At 40.3% G+C, this 24999-nt stretch overlaps 1 protein-coding gene across 2 annotated transcripts; it reads left to right on the top strand.

Annotated features, from left to right (window-relative positions):
- Positions 1-954: 954 nt before the first annotated feature.
- On the top strand, positions 955-23891 carry retn (retained). 2 transcript variants are annotated; one of them, XM_017169274.2, is made up of 11 exons: positions 955-1629; positions 11633-11799; positions 11888-12038; positions 12197-12542; positions 12621-12721; positions 17405-17477; positions 20668-20851; positions 21172-21319; positions 21384-21892; positions 22210-22874; positions 22936-23891. In XM_017169274.2, the coding sequence occupies exons 1-11, from the start codon at positions 1549-1551 to the stop codon at positions 23316-23318; spliced, it is 2808 nt and encodes a 935-aa protein (XP_017024763.1). In that variant the 5' UTR covers positions 955-1548; the 3' UTR covers positions 23319-23891. The 2 variants fall into 2 exon arrangements, with proteins under 2 accessions (XP_017024763.1, XP_017024762.1); XM_017169273.2 differs by having other exon boundaries at positions 12606-12721.
- The last annotated feature ends 1108 nt before the right edge of the window (positions 23892-24999 follow it).

Genomic DNA, 24999 nt, shown 5'->3' with positions numbered 1-24999 from the left:
TTTGTAAAAATTTATTTTTTTGAATCAATTTTAAAAATATCTCAATATTATTCTATACTGTGAAAATATAGTAACCTTGTTTCGTATACTAAATATTATTTAAATTCGTGATTTCATAAGTTTTTTAATACCAGAAATGTTAGTTTAAGCATAAATTCATCAGCAATGTGAAATAGTGTATCTTCGTATCTCACAGATACACAAGCACACCTTTGCTTCAAGAGTGTATCTGTGTGTGTATCGGAACGAGCGAATGAGCGGTCGACCACTCACACACATACACACAAATCGGGCATTGCATGGATATGGATTGCGATTACAAATTTAATTTAATTGACCGCCTCTCGGTCCCTGCCACCACTATTTCAATTGGGAATTGGTGGAACGGCCATCTGATTGGTGGATTCAACTCATCGTCTATCAGAGAGAGAGAGAGAGCAAACGAGCTTGGCGAAACGACGGCAAATGGAACATGAACATGCCCAGCCGGTGCTACGCACAGTGGTTACTAGTTCTATTTTTTCAGACAAACTGATTCTGAACACAACTCGGAAAGGGGAATGGAGAACCTTATTCTTATAAAATATCTTATAGATATATCGTTTCGTTGGCGCTACCCAACTTATCAGACCACTTGCTGTCGGGGTTTGTTTTTGCCTTTACATTGAAGCTTAGGATTCCCAACGGGTTTAAGCTTAGATTGAAGGTAAAGTTCCAAGAAAATTGCTATATTTAAAATAAAATTGGATGCCGGTAATAAATCTATGCGTTTATTCGTTTCCTCTTTTCCATAGTACATAATTTCATCCCCATTGTTCCGCGAGAGAAAACGGGTGTGAGAGAGAGACAATGGGAGTAAGCGAGCGAGAGAATAATTTCTTTCCATCATTCCCAATTGGAGTTCCATTCCCATCGTTGCAAGCGATTGAATCTTTTAGTTGAAAGCAGCGCCTGCAGTTGAAAATTGATAGCGGCAGCGATCGGCTGAAAATCTTATCATTGCTAAAAAGCTAAACAAGTTCGCCTATTATGTTAATCGGATATAATCTGTCGCTATAATATTAATTTCGAACTAGGGCCAGATCAGTGATTTCGGTTTGATTTGGCTTTCGAATGATGACGTCGGTGGTGCGTTTCGGCTAACGGATTTTAAAATGTTTAATTAAAACCATAAGCAACAACAACTGTTTTAAAGTGCTATCTGATTCGTGTTCTGTGTGTGTAAATGTGTCAGCAAAAACCCTGCACTAAAGTCTTAAATAATAAATAACTCGAAGCGATTGCAAATAATATTTGCAACTCAATACAAACAAAAGAGCATTGGTGCCGAGCAACGGTTCCTTGGCGCTCTCTCCTTTCCGCCTACGCTTTCAAGTACAAGAGTAACGGTGAACCAATGCAGGCGACAAAAGGAATGCCGAAAAGAAGCTAGAAACACAAAGAAAACAAAAAGTGTGGTGTGCCAAATAATTGCAACTAAAAATTAATATATTCGCTGTTCGGATTAATCGGATATTTCGGGGTGAAGACACAAAAAACTCCGCTTCAATGCAACTGCGTGTGCACCCTAATATGGACTGTCGTTCAACCAGCAATATTGAACGCGATTCCGATTTGGGAGACGATTTGGTAAGGATATTTAATGTATATGTATTTTATATATATATATATTTAATATACATTGATAGTATTTATCAAAGATAATATATGTATATATAAATATATATAATATATTTCTGTTTTAAAATTCCGAATTTTACAAATAAAAATTTAATAAAAATATAAGGAATAATGTAACTTCTTTATTATTATAAATAATAATCTTTTAAATAAGCGAGGAAGCGAAAGCCTTGTAAATATTAATAAAAATTAAACCTGATTAGTAATAATGTACCAATAGATCACTGTTGCTCTCAATATGTAAATCATTATCAGATCATGATCAGCCCAATATCATGCTTTAAAGTAATAAAGATAACCCTAAGTGCCGTTATTGTTTAAATCCAATCTCTTTTGATCTACAAATAGAGTTCTAGAACGCTTTTCCCCATTCCCCATTATTGCTATCTGATAAACAAAATACCAATTCGATGACTAATTTTGTTAATATATGTATTTCTGTATTGTCTTTGCATAAATCAATCAACTTCGAGAGGATCACTTTATCCATTTCATGTCAAATAAATATATATTTTTGTTCTATCGCAATTTTAAAGTATTTTTCCAAGGTATACATTTCACCAAATGTAATTTGTCAAACATTCAAATTAATAATGTATTCAACCTTTCATCTATCCATTATATATAGAATTTGATTTGTTTTTTACTTGACCGAAGCGGTAATTTGAGTAACTAATGCATCAATTTCCATTTGCCACGCGAAAATATTATTTAATCTTTGGAGCGGATAGAAAAAGAGTGACAACTGGTGGGGGGAATTTGGGGGGGTATAATATCTCATGACAGGTGCGAGCTGCTTAACATAGATCCAGAAGAAAATAGTGATTTGCCGGCGGCAAATGGAATAATAATTCCCCACTTTCCATATATATTTTTAACCGATTTCACCACGATCTCTTGTTTGGTTAGCAACTTATATCTTAGCTTTTTTACTTTTTTTTGCCCCCGAACCGAAAGGCAATTCATGCAATTCGACTCACATTGTTTGCAGATGATTCAAAAGGTAATTATAATGTTAAGAAAATATATATGTTGATTCAATCGGAATTGGGAACCGGAGAAAGAGAGAACGAGACTTGGATTTTTGGCGTTTCTGTTTGCCGGAGAGCCGTTAAAAGGTGACATGCTAAATGGTCGCATACAAGACGGTTATTATACAGCCGCGATTCGAGATACTCGGATACTCACACATTGATCGGGGGAGGCTAAGTGCATAACATACTCATAAATACAAATAGATTCATCTGTTTCGGGGGCCCCCATCTATAGTAGCTAGCGGTGGGATCTCGTTCACAATTTCCATCGATTGAAAGATCTCTTTCAATTCAAGCTCTTTGATGGCGTTCATATGTAAATAAATTGTTCAAATATTTGCATTATTTGTTAGTACCTTAAATGAATATTAAATGGGTTTTATTGCCTTTCAGGCCTTTCGGCCATTCGCTTCCAGGTATGCAGGTTCAGCCTCAGCCTCAGCCTCAGCATCTCGTCTTCAATTCAATAAAACTCTTGTTAGTTTTTTCTGCCTCTTTGTTTTTCTTTCATTTTTATTATTGTTAATAGACATTGCCGGCTTGATCAACAATGAGCCAGACTTTATACACTCACTCCCGTGGCCGGCTATTTACATAATTTTTAATAGCCATCTCAGCTCCATCGGTTCCATCGGCTCCTCTGGGCTGTGCAAACACAATCTCGGATCGGATCCCTTCTCTCAGTCATCATCAAAAATGCTGTTTGGATTCAGCCTTCGATATTCCCTTCTTGGCGGTGGTGTTAATTGAAGGGTTTCTGGAGGAGATGGGCTGCCTCACAATTGAATATCCACATGTGGGTGTTATTTAATTAACCCGACTCCCTTACCCACACACACACACAAACCATCTTATCCAGCTAATATGCTGGTGTCATTCGCACATCCGATCTGAAACAATCCGTATTTCTATTCAAATCAAATCCTGCGGTCGCCACTCGCTCTGATTTTCGACTCGAAAGTCACGATTAAACAATAATGTGGGCTGTCAAAAAGTCATAAATTGTCGAATGAAACCAAGTCCGAGAGACCAAATCGTGCCCATGTCTGAGGCCCAGAATGCCCAGCATCAGCATCGTCATCCGAGCATCGCTTTAATTACTTGGGTTAAACGCAGAGTTTAAAATTATTGCTGAATTGCTGCTTGTCGGTAATTTTTGAATCGTTTTTAAATTAAATCAAGCCCGCGAACATGACTTTGGACAATTGAGAGTTTGCCGCTCGTTTTTCTGGGTTTTGATTCTGACCACTACCACTCTGGCCTGCACGTGCTTCGGGCAGAGTTCCCACATTAAATCACAGGCCATGGGGAGCGGGGGAATCCCCAAAAAAAAAAAGAATCTCAGCGGTTGGTAATGGCTTTGACTGGCTGGCGTTGGGTGTCTGCCCTGGATTCACACTTTGCTTTGATTTTAACAGCATTTTCCATACATATTTATGATCATTTTAATGTGAAAGCGGGGTTTGGGAAAAGTTATAAATTTAATTAGGTTCGGGCATCTTGTTTAATGGGGGTTTTGTATTTCTCAAAAATTTTGGGCAGTAATACAAGGGAAGGGATTAAGTTATAGAAGAATATAATTAAAAATTAAAATATGCGGAAAAGTATAAAGTAACAGCTTTCAGACTAATCAATCGAATGATGTCCTTTTGTGTTCATCCATTCATTTGTGTTCATCCATTGATATGTGTTCATTCAATATTAAAGAGTCTTTGGTTCATAATACCAAAGCTTTCATTATTAAAAATTAATACTCATACTAAATTTAAAAAAAGTAATTATACCACTTAGGATTCTGACTATATAAACCATAATTCATGATGAAATACCTAAAATGAATCAAATGAATAAACTTTCCAATAACAATTTCCTTTAATTACGAAATCATTTACCTGTTTTGTTGAGGGGTTAACTGTTTCACACTTGGTTGATTCAAAAGCAAGCCAGATTGGGCCACTTACTGGCACCCTTCTCCCCCCCTTTCATCACCCATCCCCCTCTCCTGCTACCCCTGTCCCTGGGCCAGCGAACCATTTGGATCGGACGAGCAGCGGCACCTGTTATAATTTGTTTGGCTTCTTGTACGCTGACAGGCAACGATTTTTATTAAATTCTTCCGCGGCTCTTCTTTATTCTCCTCCGGTCTTCCTCTTGCATAACCATATAGCAGGGGAAATATTTGATTAAGTATCTAGTGGGGGCCTTTGGGGATGACATGTCCGTGACTCTTTCCCCTCCACATGAATATTTCTTTTCTTTATTTTTTTTTGGATTTTGGTTTTTGGTGGCGCTTTCAACCGCAATGACAAACGAAATTTGTTTTGCTTTTAGTTTCTGGTTTGTGGCGCGAACTTGAAACTGCCCAAAAAAGGGGGAGGAACTGGGCGATATGTCACGTCATTCGTGGCAAAGTCAGTTTATATATAGGTTTCCTTTTTTTCAATTTAAAATTTACAACAAATGCAGTCTGGCGACAAAAACAGCGCAATAACAACCGAAATAGATCGTAAAAAAATATGATTATTATTGGTACTATTACGGTTTTGCACTTTTCGTATTGTTTTTAATGAATTTATGAATTATTTTGCAACCATAGCTAATAAAACTGTTAATTGGATTTTTCCAGTACAGCTGCTGGCGATTGCGAAAAAAAGAGTGTAAATAAACGGCAAGAAAAGGCGAATTGCAAATTGCGAATCGCAAAACGAAAATGTGAATATGCGAGGGCACGAACTGGGTAGATCGGTGTGTGTGGATAAAAAGTGTATTTATCAGCGTGCTAATAAAGCCCCAGAGCTCTCTCTATATGGGGGTATATATCCATCTCCCTTTGAACTAAATGTGAGCTAAAATGGGCGTGGCCAAACGGCTCAAGGGGATTTAGAGAGAGAATAGCTTGAGCATTAACAAATTGAATAATCAAGAGCTGGCAAACAAATTATTATTATTATTGTTGTATTTAGGCACTAAAAACATCCTTGTTTAATGTTTGGCTGCCTCAGCTCACTTCACACCTGAGTGCCCCCTAAAATTGAAGGAAGCCAAACAAATGGGTGCTGAAATCAATATACAACCGATTATTATTGATTTCAGAATGTAATCAATACTTTGGGATGAATTTGGAAATTTAAATAACTTTTTATAGGGAAGGAACTACTGGAAATATTTTTTGGTAATCATATAAAGGTTCATATTAAAACTTTTCATTGTCTTTAAATGATTTTCTTCTCCTATATTATTATATTATTAGAAATCTATTATATAATTTTTATAGGTTTTTTTAAAGGAACCAATAGTTGTATTCCACATCCTCCTTAGCTCTTTAACTTACCTCCTAGAAAGATTCTTTGATTTATAGTCTTTTTGCAAAGTTAGCAAATTCTCTTTAGTAAAAACAAAAAACCATTCTAGAAAGTGGGGTCTGGGGCGAACTTTCTTTATGCGGCGACACCCAGTCATAAAATGGATATATTTTGGGACTGTACCTCCTTGTATTCCCCTCCTCCTCCTTGTTTGGATCCAATAAAGTGAGGTCTTAGCGTCCAGACAAGACAGCCAGACTTGCGGGCTGGCCAAGGCAATAAAATAATGCAGTTTTTAATTATTGCCGCCTGCAATCGAAGCTAGACGCAGTGAATCCACCCCGGAGACTTGAAGCTCCCAGACCCAGACTTTGAATCCAGAGAGACTCGAGAAGTGGGACTTTGGCGTAAAGGCCGAAAAACTTCAGACGGAGAACTTATCAGGCGGGGACCCAGCCCAACAATTACACGGGGAAAATTATTTTTAACTAAATAATTAGTTATTCTAGCTTATTTCATTGTAATTTATAATATTTTGTCTCAAAGAATTTCTTGAAAATATATAAGAAATATATAAAATGGGATTTAAGAACTAGTTTTTGAATTGAAATAAAAGCAAGCTTTAAAAAAAATTAATTAAAAAGATGTAATAAATTTTTTATGAGTATTTATAATATCTATAAAATATTAGCTTACTATTTCTATAGTAATATATACAAATATTTAGGGTAAACTATAGTTTTTTCCCCTTGATTTTGTTGAATATTCAAATGATTAATCTTTTCATTTTAAATATAGATCATTCATTTCACAATTAAATTCCCGTATTTTTCCTGTGTATTGTTTAACCGTTGCGCTTATCCCTCTCTTTCTTACTCGTTTATTTTTTAACCGGTTTCTTTTTTTGTATTTTTTATTGTTTACGCGAAATTTTAGGTCTGTCCGTCGCTCAGTTTACATGGGCGTGCGTGCCAAAAAGGGATAAAGGGGTGCCCAGGGTGATGGCGAAAGGGGCTGGCGCAAGAGGGGGGGCACGGCCAGCGCCATTATGTTTCGCCCGAGTGTGTGTGTGTGTGTGTGTGTGTTTGCTGGCCGTTTGTTGTTTCCATTTTTATATTTTATTCGCTTTATTTTTTCCGCTTCGACGCTTGGCGAGCGAATGAAATCGCGTTTGTACGCGCACACCAACACACACACTCCGCTTGGGTATCTGTGTGTGTGCGAGTGCCGGCATATGTATCTTTCAGATACGTTTTGCATTTTAATTTTATTTCCATGCTCTCGTTGCCCGAAGACCACGTTGCACATGTTTTCGTCCCTTTTTACACATATTTTTTTGTTGTTTTTATTTGCCTTTTTTCATCTTGGTTTCCTTTTTGTTGTTGCTTTTTTAGAGTATCTTGTGCAGTTGCATTGCCTGAAAATACATAATTCGCCACGGGGTAGATGCGTAAATGAGCAATTTTTATTTATATATTTATTTGGTTATAAGAGGCAAGCACATGTGCTTATGAAAGCTTGAGGGGTTGTTTAGGGTAAACAAAATATTTTAAAATTTAAATAACAATTCTGTGGTGCGTGTGGAGTAGTTTATATATTAATAATATTCTAATTTAATTAGTAGTTCATTTTTAAAAGTAATAAAATCTATAAAACTAAAGAAAAAATCCAAATAAATTAAAAAAAATCATTTTAGGAGCTTTTTTTCTTGAGTATTTTTAATTCATTCATTTTTCTTAATATATTAAATATTCTTCAAATTAATTCTATATACAAAACCCTCAATCTCCCGCTGACATAATACCCTGGGGGGCAGGAAAGAGTCCATCTCTTGAGGGGCTTCGTCATGTCATCTACGATTACGTTTTTTTTGACAGCTCCAAAGATGTGACAAATATGAATTTATATTTATAGCTCTGATGCCTGTCGGCAAATGAATACTTCCTCAAAGCCCTAAATCATAATTTACAAAATAACAAATAAATTGTATTAGCTAAGTATTATAATAAACTGTACAAAATAGCTAATAAATTACTACAAAGTTCTCCGAATAACCCATGATTAAGTTTACAAAATCTTTTCCGCTTTTCTACTTAGTCAGAACAATGTGTCTAATTTCTGAGATTTAAAATTTGAATAAGACAAACGTAATAAACGTAAAGACGCCAGTACGCCCCGAAAACCCACTTGAGTCCTAAGGACATTAAGGTTAGAGTTCAGGCTAAAAAAAAAAACGAGAACAAAAAACAAAACAAGGAAATGCAGTTGTAAAACCGGCAACCAGAAGAATCGAGAGCCATAGATACAGATGCGGATACACATGCTCGCAGGCTCGTAATCTTAATCCTTCACACAATAAACGCCCCTTGGTCGAACTGCTGCTGTATATATATACATATATATTCCACTAGGATTCTCTCTGTATACGATGGTAGCAATATCCTGATCCTGTTTGCCGGCAGCGCCCTTCACAGCTTCGCCTCGGGATTGTCGCATTATGGGTTTCCGAGCGGTCGCAGCGGTTCGTCCTTTTGTTTTAAATTAGCACGGCATGTTGCACATACGTTAGGTCCTTCTCTCTCTGTCCGCGTGTCCGTTTGTCCGCTCTGTAGAGACCCTCAATTTACCATAGAAATTTGTCAATTGCCAGACAGAGTCGTACAGCGAATTGAAATTAGGCAAATTGCATTTTGTGGCTGGTTGCCAATGCAACAATGATAATAAATTTAAGATAAATTATTTTCCAGCTACCTCTATCGAAAATGTAATGTCAACACTAATTAGCGATAAAAACCAGTGGGCTGGGGCCGCAAATAAATTAAATATTTTACCTATACAGGCCACTCAGATAGCCTCACAGTCTTGCGGTGCATTGAAAGCTATTAAAGTAAATTGCACAGGTGCCTTTGTCCCCCGTCTCTGGTACCCACATCCATATCCAATACCCATTGTTTTGTTTGCGTCTCGGAGGTAGTAGTATCTCCTCCATAGGACATGTGTATATGGCGGAGTTTTCCTCATTGTCTGTGGGTCTAATTGCGATTTAATGTCTCTCCTCACTCGAAAGTCTGTCTTCGGTTTTAGCCTGGTCCGATAACAGTAGCGTTTTATCAACGCAGAAATTAATGGAGCCAGCGTGTCCCCCGATATATATGGCTATATAGTACAGGTACAACAGGTACCAGGCTGTACACCGCCATTAGTCGATTTGGTGACTGTGTGCGGGTGTTATTTTTTTTTGTGCTGCCCCGCCATCCATTGGATGTGACTTAATGCCTTCGAAGTGGAACACCTTATCGCTTCATGGTGATTTATGCGACGCCTATTACGACTATATATTCCACGGAAGCTCTCGGCCAATATTCCAATGAAATTCCATATCTTGAATGGGCATCGTTGCGGTGCTTTGATGGATTTCTTCCTTGAAGTTGAAGTTGAAATAAGGTTGGGGTTTCTGGGAAGTAACTTGTGTAGCTAAGTTGGCTTTTAGCTTGATTGAGTTTGGTTTTTTATTAACAAAAAATAGTTTAATATTTTACTTACTTTTTTGTTCGGTATAGAATGTATTAAACCATTTAAAACCCTTTTAATAACCCCAATTTCCCCCTCTTTACCTACTTTTTAGCTCATATTTCTTAATGCTTACATTGTCAGTTTTTTAATGAATATTTTTTAAATAAATTACATGTTTGAGCTCTTCTTCTTGGAGCAACATTAAAGCGGCACAAATTCGTTGTGCATTAATTAGACATTTTATAGGTGCAAGTTGGCATGGCCTGCATGCCTTCGTTCCTTTCTGGTCTTTGGCTCTCTCAGCTCTTGGCCATTGGCGGAGCAGAGCACAAAACCACAATTGCTTGGCACTGGTGTTTGGGCCTGGTCAACACCAGACCGCAACTAAAACGCAGCTCATGGTTGTGTGGTGCTCATGTGTGTGTATGCCTGTATTTCGCACAACTTCGATAAGTTACATTAATTTGATATACACACACTCGCAAACATGGACCGAGTATAGCCGCCAAGTTGAGTTAACTAACCAACCCAGCCAGGCCAAGATGAGCCGAGTTCAGTTAAGAGTTAACTTGGCTCCAAGAGGCCTTAGCCAATGCGAGGGGAGATTAAAAGAAAAGCAAAAACGGCTGGTATTTTAAGCTCTAGAAGAGATTAGAAGGCATTTTTTAGGTTTAAAATATATTATATAAAATTAGGAATGTCTTAAAACCATTTATATTAATTATAATAACCTTATATCAAACCTTAAACACACTTTTCATTATTATAGTTTCAATTCCTTTATTAAAACTGCTTTAAATATATATTTCTAAGCTCTTTTTAAACTCAAATTGCATAAGCCCCATAATTATTTTGACCGCAACTCGTATATGCAACATTTTTGCCAACACAGCGGTGGGTTCAAAGAATTCCGGGAACTCTCTAGCTCTATGGTCGGTCGGTGGAGCATTGTCTATGCCTTGGTTTTGGTTGCATTTATGATTATGCCCAAGCGACACCACTAGCTTCAGCTCCATGGAGCTGGCTGCACCAGGCGATAAATGTTGAGCACACACACAGAGAGACATCAGATACAGTCACAGCCTCAGATACAGATACATATATGTACAGGCTACATGTGAGTCCGCCTCGAGTTTGGCCTGGCTTACTTTGTCTTGCTGCTCCTCCGCTCCTGCTCCTCTTGCCCCTCCGATGGCTGTGTTTAAATTGAAAATTCCCGATTTGCACACAGTCACAGATGCGCTTAATTTGCACCTCTCCAAATGCATAAAAACCAAGAAGCCGTGATGGAGTTGCATATACGAGAGAGTTTGCCACGAAAGGAGCTCCGTTCAGCTGTGGAGCTAAAGACCTCAGTCCAAGTCGCAGTTGGTGACTTCAACACTCTCGGCCATGCGTGGCGGACTTCTTGGCAAAGAGTCACGGCTCCAAAGCTCCAGGAGCGGACTCTGCCACCTTTCTTGTATAGTAGAGGAGCCCTAGAACCCGGCCCTGGAGTATGGAGTGTGTGTGTGTGTAGCTCTGGGGCTGATTGCCGTTTTGTGGGTCTGCCATTGTTAATTTATTAAGTGGTTACCTTTGTTGTCACCCCGCCGGAGGAAGTTGTTTTCAGTTGCTTTCAATTGAAATTGCTCGGCGTGCCTTGGTTAATGTGAGCTCTTGGCACATGCCATAAACCAGAATCGAACCTCTGACTCAGTGGAGGCCCCTTACTCCCGGCTAGATCAATGACCACTGCCCACGCCGGGCAGAAGATCGGAATAAGACGATTCCCGATTCCGATACTTCGATTTGGTCTGACTAAGCGCTGCATATTAAGCTGGCCCAGCAGGCCGCTTGTTGACATAAGCGCCGCCATTAATTCCACATCAACTTGGAGGTTTCTCGTCGGGGTTTTCTTTGTTTATACGTAATTGATGCACTGGGGAAAATATAGCCTTAATTTTTAGAAAAATTGTAGTATTTAATAAATGATTTAAGGAGTTTTGTGACTTAAATCGAAAGCAAATAAAGTAAATTAGGAGAGTAAGGTTGATTACTAAGAATTTCCTCTATTTTATTTATATTTTAAACTCTAAATTATCTTTTTCTTCCTGTGTACAGTCACATGGTGATCGAACAGACGACGAAATGAGAGACTGCGACTCTGTGGATGGAGAGCATCATCAGCTGAGCGCCAAGGCGGCTATAGCGGCCCGTCTAAGTCACACAGTTTCCGGCGGAGGAGGCAACTTTGCCAGTCCCGAGCCACAGACCGAGCTGCCCCTAAGGTGAGTGACTGCTCCTGATTAATCGCAATAGAATAACCTCTATATATACATATATATTTATATATATATATTCTGTATATTCCCAAAGCCATCATCATCAACTGCCGCCGAATCATCCGCTGAATGCCCTGGGCAGCTTCATGGGCATCGGTGGCCTACACAGCATTCCAAATCTGCAGCACAGCGATGTGCTAGAGAAGCTCAAGATGCAGGTGCGCGACATGAAGGTGGGACTGATGGTGAGTTTGAAATATTTAATTTGTAGAATGATTAATCAAAAGGCAAATAAATTAGCTCATGCAAATACTGTCAAAAGTTGTAATCACAAGTTTATAGAGCTTTGATAGAACGAGTCTTATTTAATTCTTATTTAATTTTTAAAATTATGACGAAAAAGGAACAGGATTATGCAGCAGCAGCTCATGCTGCGGCCTTTGGAGCCAACATGCTGCCCACCACCATCAACTCGGGCTTTCCGCTGCCCCACAATTCGGTGGCTGCTGCAGCGGCAGCTGCCTCCTTTGGCCATGTGACCTCGGCTCCAAGTGGTGGCAATAGCTACAATAACGGTGGCACCACCACAACAGCCAGCTCTAATAGTAATCCCAGCAGCAATGGAGGAGGAGCAGGAACAGCTGGAGGAGGAGGAGCAGCCACAGGAACCGGCGGCAGTGGCAATGCAAGCGGAGGAGGACACCCCTTCTCTTTTGCATCCCCAACAGCAGCGCCCAGTGGCAAAGAAGGTTGGTATACTCATATCCATTGATCGCATGGCGACTCCATTTGTGTTTAACTGTTGCACTCAGCCCGCCACTTTGCAGCCAATTCCGCATCGAACTCGTCGACGTCCAGCGAGGCATCCAATTCATCGCAGCAGAATAATGGATGGAGCTTTGAAGAGCAGTACAAACAAGTCAGACAGGTTAGTAGTAGTAGTAGTAGTTGTAGGTCCAGCTTTAGGTCCAGCTTCAGTCAATTGAAATCGACAATCGACAAAACTGTGTGTAAACAAGATGCAGGCAAACTATCAATTAACGACTAATAGCCGGCAAGGAAGAGTACCTCCAACCGAGCCCAACCTGGCTCATCTCTTGGCAAAAACCAGTTGCAAGATGCTCCAGTCCGGTCCAGTGGTGATCTCGTTTCGCCTTGAGGCTATGATGAGATAGTTCCGGTTTGCAATTGAGCAATTAATGTGTGGCGGCGGCCCCTTTTTCAGGGCGTTAATTTGGTGAGAAAATAGCCCGGCTATCACAGCTAAGCAGCTAAAGCATCCCTCCTGAAAAGCATGTGAGGTCCAGATGCTGACCAGGGCCAGCAATTAGGCAGAAGGCCCATGGAAGACCGACCTCTCCGAGTGCACAATATTTCGGTCATTAAGTGTGGTTGCCAAAAATGTGCCAGAGGAGAGAGTGGAGAGTTTGAGATACAGATACAGCTACACTGTGTGAACCCGGGCAGCTTTTGGTTTGAACTGACTCTTTACGGCCATAAAAACCAAATTTCGATTAACTTTAAATGCACACGGACCCGACTCCCTTTTGGCCATCCATCAAACGAAGCCCGCATTCTCTATGCACTATAAAAACTTTGACCCTCGCAGTGCAATGCAAAAGATACTTATGTATCTCGCGGGGTTGTAGTATGTATCTTGTGGTGCCTTGGTAACTGCGCTTCACGCTTAACACCTTCGCTTACACCGCGTGCGGCTTGAATGATGATGATGTGTTTGCAGAAACCGGCTACGTATCTGTATCTGTAACCCGGACTAGAGAGCCCCCTCTGTAGGTGTTGGATAAATCCGAAGTCCCAAAGCCCGAAGCCCACTCAAAATGGCCGTTGGTCTGTTTCATTAATTGTGGAAACGAGACGAAACGTTAATTATGTTAATTGAAGCGATAGTGCGGCGACTATATGAAAGCCATTTTGAAAGAGGGGGCCCACAAGACACGTTCATTCATTCGCCCGGCCTCTCAGCCATTTGCCTTTCCCAAAAAAACCAAAAAAAAATTTAAAGTTTTGGTCTGATTTCTGTTCTCAGTCTTGGCCATCAGTCAGCCAGCTAGCTAGCCAGCCAGTCAGCCATCTATCTATCCGTCCGTCCATCTATCTATCTATCTATCTATCTATCTTTCCATCCATCCATCCGCAAGCAAAGACAACAAGTAAAACAAAAATATTATTTTTGGTACATTTCGCTGCTCATTCCTCGTATTATATAGTTTCTTTCTGTCCTGCCCTGCTCTGCTCTCATTAATCAATGTCAATTATCTGTACATACTGAATAATTATGTTTAATTATAGACCCCTAAAGCATTTTCCAATAATATTCTTTAGTTTATTTTATTTCTTTGTACTTTATTCGGAATTCTGAAGGCAAAAAGACACAGAAATATGGATCGGTTTTTCAATCTTTGAAATTGTGCAATTTCCTTTCGATTTGAAGCTATTTTTTATTTTTTGGCGCGTGTTCTGCCTGTTCTGTAATTAGTTGATCCGAGAACTTAACTTAGTCATTGTTGGGTTAACGTTCTAAATGCTTTCATAAATAAAGGAGGGTTAAGTTGGGGTATACAAGTTGTTTAAAGTCAGAGATTTCTTTGTTTAGGATGAAAGGAAGTGTGTTTTATTTGTTTTTGTTCTTGGCAAGGATTTTAGATTAATGACTTATTAAATTTAAATATTAAATATAATTAAATAAAGGTTTAATGAATTTTGCTAAAGGTTTTTAGTGAATTTTAAACAGTAGTTTAGCGTGCAAAAAGGCACGTAGCACGGTGCCAAATTCCGTATGGCTTGAGTAACTGTGCCTTTCCCTGGCCTGCTTGTGGTTTCTAAAGTCCCAATAATGTAGAGTCTCTTACCTATTCATAATATAAATAAAATAAAATATATAAAATATATTCAAATATCAAAAGATTCACCCCTTTCTATAGATATTTACTTTATTCCAATATCCTTTAAGCCATCCCCAGAAAATCTTAAGAACCAACAAATGAAATTAAATATAAATCCCAACAAAAACATAAAAATCTGTTCAACACATTTCGTTTAATGAGTGTGAAATTCTTGAATAAATATGCAAGCAACCTGCAGATGCTTTTACATCTGTATCTGGTATCTTGTATCCGTATCTATAGATGCTTCTGCATGCGCCTGAGTGTGAGGAGCGGTCAAATTATATGCACTCTATAAGCAGCAGGATAACACTTGGGATCTAAAACCGTGCAACGGGATCTGTGTGCCTATAAATTTTAATGTCCAGCCAGAGACCTTTTTGCCTACATATGCTAGCTACATATATCTATATATATATATGTATCTGATAGTTATAAATTACACCGAAGCGCAGGCTGAATCTGCTGCTGGCGAAAAATGCCGCCGAGATGGTTTCCCAGAATCAAGGATTCAAATTTCATGGGCTCAGGCAGCAGCGCATCAGGCGGATTTGTACTAGGTACTAAGTCCAGGCGACAAATAAGTGAGATTATTTTTATAACCCGAACCCAAATCGGCCGCCGAAACATGTGTGTGTTTGTGTGTGTGCAGGTCAGGCAGCGGCAATGTTCGATAGTTATAAAAACGATTATGATTGGTCCCAGGGAATCCTTGTTAAGGGATAGAATTCCTGTTTTACTGTTTTATGGTTTTATTGCCGCGATTTGCCAGATAGATATACTATATATCTGCGGCGGCTGCTGTGATGCAAGGATCTCGAAGCTAGAGAATCGAGAGAAACCAGAGTAAAAGATATTGAAGACACAGGCAGGTTTGCAACCCTTGTGGGACTTCATTTTATGATTATTAATACAAAATATATACCCCAGACAAGCAGGCAGGCAGGCCTACACACACACACATACATACATATAGCATGTGTGTGTGTGTGAGTGCAGCGACTGCGACGCCGGCAGCATTTCAATTGAGAATCCCAGAGACTGAGGACTACTCCTGCCATATTTTTAGTTGATAAACGACCTTTGATGGCGTTGCATCGTCGCGTTGATCAAAACCCAAGCCAAAGTCTGCAAGTGTGCCAGATAGTTCCAATACCGATTTCTATATAGAAAAACCCCCTCCCCCTACAAGTGTTATTCGAAAAAAAAATGCTCATCTCGGAGGATCAAATACAAGAGGTACAAAATGTGAATGTGAATCAGTGAAAAAAGAAGAAAAGAACGAGAGAAACCAATCCAGTTGAATTTCAATTAATTTATTTTGTGTTCGGTGAAGCCTGGAGATATATAAACTCGCCATATCCACACACATACATGTGTATATATATACTGTATACCGATGGCTCTTGTGGGCGTCGAGCATCATAAAAAATAAACTCAGTCCAAGCTTGGGGAAGAAGCAGGAATTGAAGCTCAACTTGGAGCTTGGAGTCTCTGACTTGGTTTTAAATCATTTATGCCAGAAGGTGAGAGGGACAAAGAGCAGGAGAGCGGGAGCAGTTCATCATTCGCATTGACTTAGAATGTGCACCACGTCTCTGGGATGATGGGATAGAAGGCTGCCTGGGACCTGGCCAAGCTCCAACTCCTTTTCCTGCAGTAGGCGGAAAGTATGATGAATTCCGAATTTGATGAGTTCACTCCGATGTTGTCATTAATTCTGAACATACGAAGAGTACGAGTACACGATGGAGTATGAGTACGAACTCAAAGTTGTGACTAGGTTTTGGCTCTTGCCAGTTGGTTCCTGGTGGCAAAGGTCAAAGCATGAGCCCCAGGAAAACCTCAGATAGCAGTGAATGATAAATAATATAGCAGAGAACCGTCAGATACATATACATAGATACTTATATGTATCTTTGTATCCCTCCTTTGTATATCTCCTTCTTTTCTATCTTTATCACCTAATTATCCATTGTACAATTTACGCTTCACACTCTTTTTCCAGGCTGGGAGTGAGGGGTTGGAGTTTGGGTTTAGGGGAATGTTTTCATCTAGCAACCCCCAGCAGGGAATCCTAAAAGAGTGACAGAGACAGGGTCACAACACGCGCCCTTGAGCATCCTTTGTTGTTTTGGCAACACAAAAGACCAGAAGTGAGCCAAAAAAAAAAAAAACTCCATTTTGTGGCTAACCATTGGCCAAAAGAGTCAAGTTGTTGGCTCTTTTGTTAGATGATTTTGTTATTATTGTGTCATAATACGCTTAAAATTGTTTGTTTTCTACAGAGAAGAAAAAAAATAAGGTATTTTGGAGGGGTTTTAACAAGGTTAATGGTTTATAATAGAAGGAGTGAGTTTATTTTAAAGAAAATATACAAATTTTAGAGTCTTAAAATACAAATTTGTAAAATTTTTGAGGAGTTATTACATGAATAAATATTAATAATTAAAAGAGTTAATAAACTTCATGGAAAAATACACAAATCTTAGGGACTTGGTCGAATTTTCGATGGCTTTTGAAGAGTTTTTACTCTACTTTTAGCAAAGTATACGACTTTTAGAGGCTTTGCATTAATAAAAAAACAAATATTATTATCATATCTTATTTTATATCAAGTCTTCACACTTTTTCAAATTCAATTTAGGTTTATTTGTCTCCCAAAATATCATAAAAATATCTTAAAAATTGTTCTATATCATTTACAGCTCTATGAAATCAACGATGACCCCAAACGCAAAGAATTCCTGGACGATTTGTTTTCATTTATGCAAAAGCGCGGTAAGTTGCATCTTGCATTGAAGTTTTTCTTTTTTTGTATATTATTTTGTTTTTGAGAAAGGGAACTCTGGGGGCTATTTGCATATCCCTGGCCCAGATGGCGGATTTGCTGACTCAGTCAGCCAAGTGCTTTTCGGGCTCACTCAAATTATGTTAATTGAATAAATTTCTCGGCACTTTGACGTTTGATTTTCATAGCGTCGAGGGGAGCCATTAAAATATGCAGAAAAAAATTCTTCTTCTGTGGAAAAAAGAGGAAACCGAAAGAAGTAGAGAAATCATTTTTGGTGTCTGACTTTTTGTCATTTTGTCACTTCAAATTACTGTCCCGCACACACACACACCACAGCTGAGGGTAAGGGGTGCGGGGGTTACCATATGCATATTGGTACTTAAATTTTTAAGACGACTATAGGCTATTTTTAGACCCAAGTAGTAGTATGCTTTTCCTGCACTTTTGTCATTAATTATGAGCATTAACAAATACAAGCGGCGGATTTTTGTGGCATGCAAGCCATGCAATACTGTGATGTCATTAGTGCTGTGACTGTACTTGCTTGATGAATGACATTTCAGGCAAGTCCTTGCAAGTCCTGTGTGGCAATTTGAATATATTTTGAGTGGGTTAAGTTTTATAGTTATGAATATTACGGGTAAAGGCATTAAATTTGTTTTTATTTGTAAAGGAAAGACCTTGAAGGGGATCTAGACTCTTGAAAGTTTAAGGGAAAATAAGTCTTTTTGGAAAGAGGTTACTATATAATTTTTAAAAATTTAAAATTTAGATAACTATGTTTAGAAAATTTCAAATATTTTATCGTAAAAAAGAAAAAGGGTTATAAATATATCATAAAACATTTTGGTAAAAAATTACAATCTAAATTTAATTCTCATAATATTTAAGGATTCATTTCCCCTCAAATACATTTGAAAATTCTCTCTTTATTTATTTTATTTGTCAAAATTCCTTCTTCTTTTATTTTATTTCAAAAAATTCCCTCACTTATTTATTTATTTTATGTAATTCCGTATGAGTTACATACAAAGTATATAAAAAATCTATGCTTACTTACAAATACCAATGGCTAGAACGTCTCCGGTGCCTTGACAACTTAATGGATTTTAATCTGTCACATGCGCTCAAGTTTTGACATATGCATGCTCCGTCGACGCGGTCACTGCAAAGGGGATTGGTATGGGGGTACTACCACTGGGGAACTGAGGAACTGAGGAACTGAGAAACTGGTGATCAAGAGAACTGAGAAACAGGGGCACTGCTGGGGATGCTGCTGTCTAAAGTGTCGTCCGCCGTCTCAGAGAAGGAAGCGCCGAAAAATGCCGAAAATGCGACTCGGCCGAAAACTGTATTCCGTGTCCATATGTCTATAGCCAAATGATATTGTACAATTGTACCACTAACTAACAGAAATTATGCTGAAGCTCATCAGACCCAGAACAGTCTATATAAAATAGGAAAAATGGTACCGAGTATAAATGTGGATCGCTTGCCGTGAGATGTTTGTGCAGCAAAGAGGCGGCGCAATTCTTAATTAAAAGACGTCAATCACTTATCAACGCGGAGGCTATTTTTGGTAGATATTTCCCTGGCACACACAGGCCATAGGAAAAATCAGAGAGAGACTCGACTCCCTCTGGTGGCGTTATGATTTCAGACTCGATCAAGTTTCTTTTAATTTCCATTAAAAACGCCTGACATCTAGGAAAACAAATGCAAGCCTCCAAATAAATAAATAAATAGATGTGTGCCCCCGAAGGTAAAGCCAGTGCCCCCGAAAAGAGTTTTGCTCTGGCTGAAAGCAACTCGCACACAAAATACAAAAAAATAATGTAAAAGGCTGCCAAGAAAAATAATAATAATAATGTGGCGGGGCATGTGCGTGATGCGGGATGGGTTCATATATAGGATCTCCAATCTGAATCGAAATCGGGTATCGGAATCGGATTCCGCCCTCGGGGCCTTCGATCCTGGAGAGTTTAACGATCGATTCGAGTGACGGGCAGGCCGAGTTGATCATTAAATTGCCATTGATTATAAGTGTTGGCTCGTGCAGCGATCTTCAGACTTTAGTTTTTGCTTAGTTTTCTCTCCTTATTCCTGTTTTTTTTTTTGTCTGATACTAGCCACTCAATTTGTTTATATGCATAAAAAACAAACGTATTTTCATTCAATCAACACGTCCATCACCGGGTTTGATTGATTCCTTTCGGGCTCATAAAACACACAGCCGAAAGTCGATCGCTGGATCGCTGGATTGATGCTTAGGTCTCTGGTATATATATTTGGATCGTAAAAAAAGGAAAGGAGGGGCTGCATTATACAAATTCGTATTGCTCACGTACAGAGAGCCCAGCAATTATGCAGGTTGATTTCTTTTTTATATGTTTTCTGGGCCCTACACAAAAAGTGTAGGGTGTTTAAATGAAAAGGAGAAAAAGTTGCTAAGAGTTGTGGAGGCTAAAGGGAAAGAAAAGGAGTTAAGACATCATTTTATAGATTTTTTTAGGAGCTTAAAAAGAGGTTCTTTAATAATATCCTTTAAGTACAGCCTGTACTTTATCTTACTTAAATTATTCAGCTTTTATTTATATATTTCCCTAGCATTCTTAAATATAAATCCCCAATTATTATACTTAGCTTTAATTTGTAATTAAAAATCCATAGATTTTCATTTAATTTCCCCATTTTTTTCGGTGTGCAATAAAAAGAGATAAGCCAGAGGATTGAATAACACCAATTTTGAATAGCAAATAGAGGCGAATGCCAATGTATATGATGATGATTAGCCGCCATAAACAGATCAACATATGTACAAACACGCGTCTATATCTACCTCACTCTTTGTATGTGTAATGTGTATTGGGCAGCAATTAGGATTTATTTCAGTTTTTATCGGCTTCGGTCTGCACTTTTCAGCTGCTACCGGGGTCTACAAGTGTTAATTGCTTCGTGATCGATGAGTGGGTGAGGATGCTGCTGCTGCTGCTGCACTCGATGGTAGAGATAAATCTGTTTTATGGATCTTTAAATCGTTTCGTGTTTTGCTTGTTGCTTGAATTTAACGAGCCAAGTGCAAGACGAACAAGTTGCATTGTACATTTGCCCGATTTTTACAGATTTTTCATTTACTAATTTCAATTTTCTCGATTTTTTTTTATTGCCTTTTTTTAGGTACCCCGATCAATCGGCTGCCGATCATGGCCAAATCGGTGCTGGATCTGTATGAACTGTACAATCTAGTGATAGCCCGCGGTGGTCTGGTGGATGTTATCAACAAGAAACTGTGGCAGGAGATCATCAAGGGACTGCATCTGCCTTCGAGCATCACCAGTGCCGCCTTCACCCTGCGCACCCAGTAAGTGTTTCTCACTCCTCCGAGTCCCAGTCCCGGGGTCCCTTCCTGGTTATACCTGCCTTGTCCAAGACAAACACAAATACCATCAGAGTTGCTGAGATGCCGGGCAAACAATCAAACATTGCAGCGATCAAGCAACAATCGATCAGCGATCCCGACTCTCTCTCTCTCTCTTGGGGTCTCTCTTGGTGGGATTGTGATTTGTTTGCCTGTCGCTTTCGTATTTACACGATAATTCAACTTAAGCAGGACATCAACGTGAAGTCTGCCTGCTTTCCTGATGTTTGCCGCGCTTATTAATAATTTTATGCATCTTGCAGATACATGAAGTATCTCTACCCGTACGAGTGCGAGAAGAAGAATCTGAGCACGCCGGCAGAGCTGCAGGCGGCCATCGATGGCAATCGGCGGGAAGGACGTCGCTCCAGCTACGGCCAGTACGAGGCCATGCACAATCAGATGCCGCTGGTGAGTCTTATCTTTATACTCTCTTAATTTCCTTTTTAAATTCTTTAATTTCCCCTCCAAACAGACGCCCATTTCGCGACCCTCGCTTCCGGGTGGCATGCAGCAAATGTCGCCCCTGGCCCTGGTTACCCATGCCGCGGTGGCCAACAATCAGCAGGCTCAGGCTGCTGCTGCCGCCGCCGCTGCTCATCACCGATTGATGGGTGCCCCGGCCTTTGGCCAAATGCCCAACCTGGTCAAGCAGGAGATCGAAAGCCGTATGATGGAATATTTGCAGTTGATTCAGGCCAAGAAGGAGCAGGCCATGCCGCCGGGCCTGGGTGCTAGCCTGCCCCATCAGCAGCACCAGCAGCAGCAGGCACAGCACCAGCAACAGCAGCAACAATCGCAGCAGCAGTCGCAGCAACAGCAGCAGCAACATCACCTGCAGCAGCAACAGCAGCAGCAGCGTCAGCGCTCACAGAGCCCGGATCTGAGCAAGCATGAGGCGCTTAGCGCCCAGGTGGCCCTGTGGCACATGTATCACAACAACAACAGTCCGCCGGGATCCGCACACACCTCCCCGCAGCAACGGTAAGATATTAATTAAATGGGGAATTTAATTTAAGATTATGCAATTTTTTAAACACACAAAAAAGCGGTAAAACTAGTTATGTGTAAATACAGGATATGCTATTGATGTTGCGCTCAATTTAAAAACATTTTTAAATTTTTATTTATTTTTTATTATTTAAATTAATGATACATTGGCGCCATCTAGTTAAGAAAACATCAAACCAGCGCCATCTAGCTTACACATGTTTCCCAGAAAGCGCCCTCTTGTTCCAGACTCTAGCAAACAATTAAGTTCAGACCTAAACCATTTCTCCTTTCTCCACTCTCCACTACAGCGAAGCTTTGAACCTCTCCGACTCACCGCCGAATCTCACGAATATCAAAAGGGAACGCGAACGGGAGCCGACGCCCGAGCCCGTGGAGCAGGACGACCTATCCGCTGGCCATCAACCACCGCCGGCCAAGCGCCTGGGCAGCGGCCTCCTGCCACCCGGCTTCCCTGCCAACTTCTACCTGAATCCCCACAACATGGCCGCAGTGGCGGCGGCAGCGGGCTTCCACCATCAACAGGCAGCAGCGGCGGCGGCCGGTCATCATCACCAGCAGCAACAGGATGCCGCCTCCGAGGGTGAGCCGGAGGACGAGTATGGCCATGGAGAGCACAATACCACCGGCAACTCGTCCTCGCTACACGACGACAGCGAGACAGCTCAGCCCATGAATGGTCATGGACACCACCATCATCATCATCATCACCAGAGCCATCAGCTGGATAAATCAGATGATTCGGCCATTGAGAACTCGCCCAGCACTTCCACCACCACTGCCTCGGTGGGTCATCGTCACAGCTCGCCAGTGTCCACCAAGAAGAAGAGCGGCTGTGGGTCAAAGCCACAGGATAAGGATCTAGCTGGGGATAGCAAAAGCTCTAACAGCAAGCTGAATCCTTTGGAAACGTTGAGCCTGCTCTCCGGCATGCAGTTCCAGGTGGCCAGAAATGGTGAGTTCGTAAGCTGGAAAGGATTAACCAAACCAATACTAATCCTTAAATCCCTTTACAGGCACCAGTGAGAATGGAGAACAGCAGCTAATGGTCAATCTAGAGCTGAATGGCGTCAAGTACTCGGGTGTTCTGGTGGCCAATGTGGCTCACTCCAACCAGAGCATGACTAGGAACAGCTCGCCCTGCCACGAGGCTGCAGAACCCCTAAACCAGGAGGAGGAAGAGGAGCACGACGAAGAGGAAGAAGAGGAGCTGCGGAAAGTCGCTGAAGAGGAGGACGAAGCTCATCGATCGCCCATTAAGCAGGAGGCAGACAATGAACATGGCGATGACCAGGATATGGAGTCAACAGCGGCGGCTATAATAAATGGAGGCGGAGGAGGAGGAGGAGGCAATGGCTCGGCTGTGGGTGGACCAGTGGCCATGCCCCTGGTCAGCTAGAGAGGCGATTGAAGAGGATACAAGGAGCACCGGCAAGGAGCAAGAGGAATACCAAAGTTATATTTTTCAGAAAAATACAAAAGAAGTTCAACTCAAACACACAGCAAGCACACACAGATGCCGAACCATAAATGTACATACACACACGCAGGCTAAACAGGATGCGGAGGATGTGAAGGCTGAAGAGGATGTGAAGGATGCTTCGCCAGGCCCGGACAAGAGGACAAGGAAAGCGCATTAGGCCGAAAACCAGACATCCATCGATGCAAGACTTGAATGCCTGCCGCCGCCGTCGCCGCCAGCAGAAGATCATACAGATATATACACATATATATAGTAAGGATATATATATATATATGGGATATATGGGATGCACGTGTGTGCTCCATTTCCACATTTACATAAAAGACAAGCCAGCGAGCGTGTATTTATCGATAGCCATTACCTACATAAGCGAGTGCATCACGATACACGTACTATATATATGATATATGATATATTATATAGTATATTATATGATATATATAAATATATATGAATTATATTAAACTAGGTTAGACTTAACCCCGAAAATCCTCTGTTTGTTTTTAGAATGAAATCTGTTTTTTTGTCGTCGCAGAAGCTATCCTTAATTTTCTCGTTTTAAACCCAAAACCCCCCTTCTGTACATATCAATCAATATTTAGCATATACTAATATATACTATATATATATAAATAATCTGAAATGTAATCATAAGAGCACACATTCACACATCACCGCGCACGCATATATAAACATTATGACCACATTGTAGACCTATTTTAGACGTAGAGCAACCGCAGAAACACAAGTAATAAGCATAAATGTATCTGTCATAAAATTAAATTGCGCTTTTGGTACACACACATACACACATACAATTTCTACAACTACTCCAAAGCCAAGCGAAAAGTAGCAACAACAACAAGCACTTTGATGAGCATCATATTCTAAGCATAAGCGTTCAATTTATTGAATAATAAATCTATTTAATTTTAGTTCAATACACAATAACTGCTGGTGACTAATTAACGCCCAACTCGTATATATATTCCAGTGGTGAGGGGGGGGGGGGAACAGGATGAAGTACTTTCGTCCTGGCAAACAACATAAAAAGCACTCAAACTCTGCAATGTTTTTGGTTGCTCTTCCCTCTGTTCTTGTTTGTGTGAGCGTTATAAAAAAAAAAAAAAAAAAGAAAAACATATTTGTTTTTGTTGCCACCGATTTTCGACAAGGCGAAAAAGTCATAAACACACACACACAAACACACACAAAGGAGGACCCTTAGATTATTATCAACGCCATTGGATTCATTGCGACCCGCAAAATGCACACCAAACAAAGTGATGAAAAGCAAATGTTGTCGGCAAGCAATGGATGCGTGAAATTGTTCGCACCACCCAGTGGGCCGGGCTGGGGCTCAGGTTGCTCCACTCCTTGCCACCACCCATTCGGGAGCTGCCTCCTGCTCAGGTGAGGTCGAGTGCTAACTACATTAATGCATAATGTGGTGGTCGAGCGGGGGCATCCAGCTTCCAGCTTCCGTGGCGCTGGACCCATCAGCCTAATGACTTGCGTACATTGGACGCAGCCTGGCCAAAAGGACCTTGATAAGTGGCAAGTGCGTTTAGGGCCTTGGCCATAAACCGCTAAAGCT

Source organism: Drosophila kikkawai, chromosome 2R (genome assembly GCF_030179895.1).
Source record: "Drosophila kikkawai strain 14028-0561.14 chromosome 2R, DkikHiC1v2, whole genome shotgun sequence".
Classification (NCBI taxonomy): domain Eukaryota; kingdom Metazoa; phylum Arthropoda; class Insecta; order Diptera; family Drosophilidae; genus Drosophila; species Drosophila kikkawai.
Note: the sequence above shows the minus strand (reverse complement) of the source record. Positions and strands in the feature narration are given on the sequence as shown.

Excerpts from the sequence above, each read along its gene's own strand:
- retn (XM_017169273.2), top strand. The coding sequence starts at position 1,549 with ATGCAACTGCGTGTGCACCCTAATATGGACTGTCGTTCAACCAGCAAT. Across the intron at positions 1,630-11,632 it reads CCGATTTGGGAGACGATTTG|TCACATGGTGATCGAACAGA; the intron begins GTAAGGATATTT and ends TCCTGTGTACAG. Across the intron at positions 12,543-12,605 it reads AGCGCCCAGTGGCAAAGAAG|CCCGCCACTTTGCAGCCAAT; the intron begins GTTGGTATACTC and ends TGTTGCACTCAG.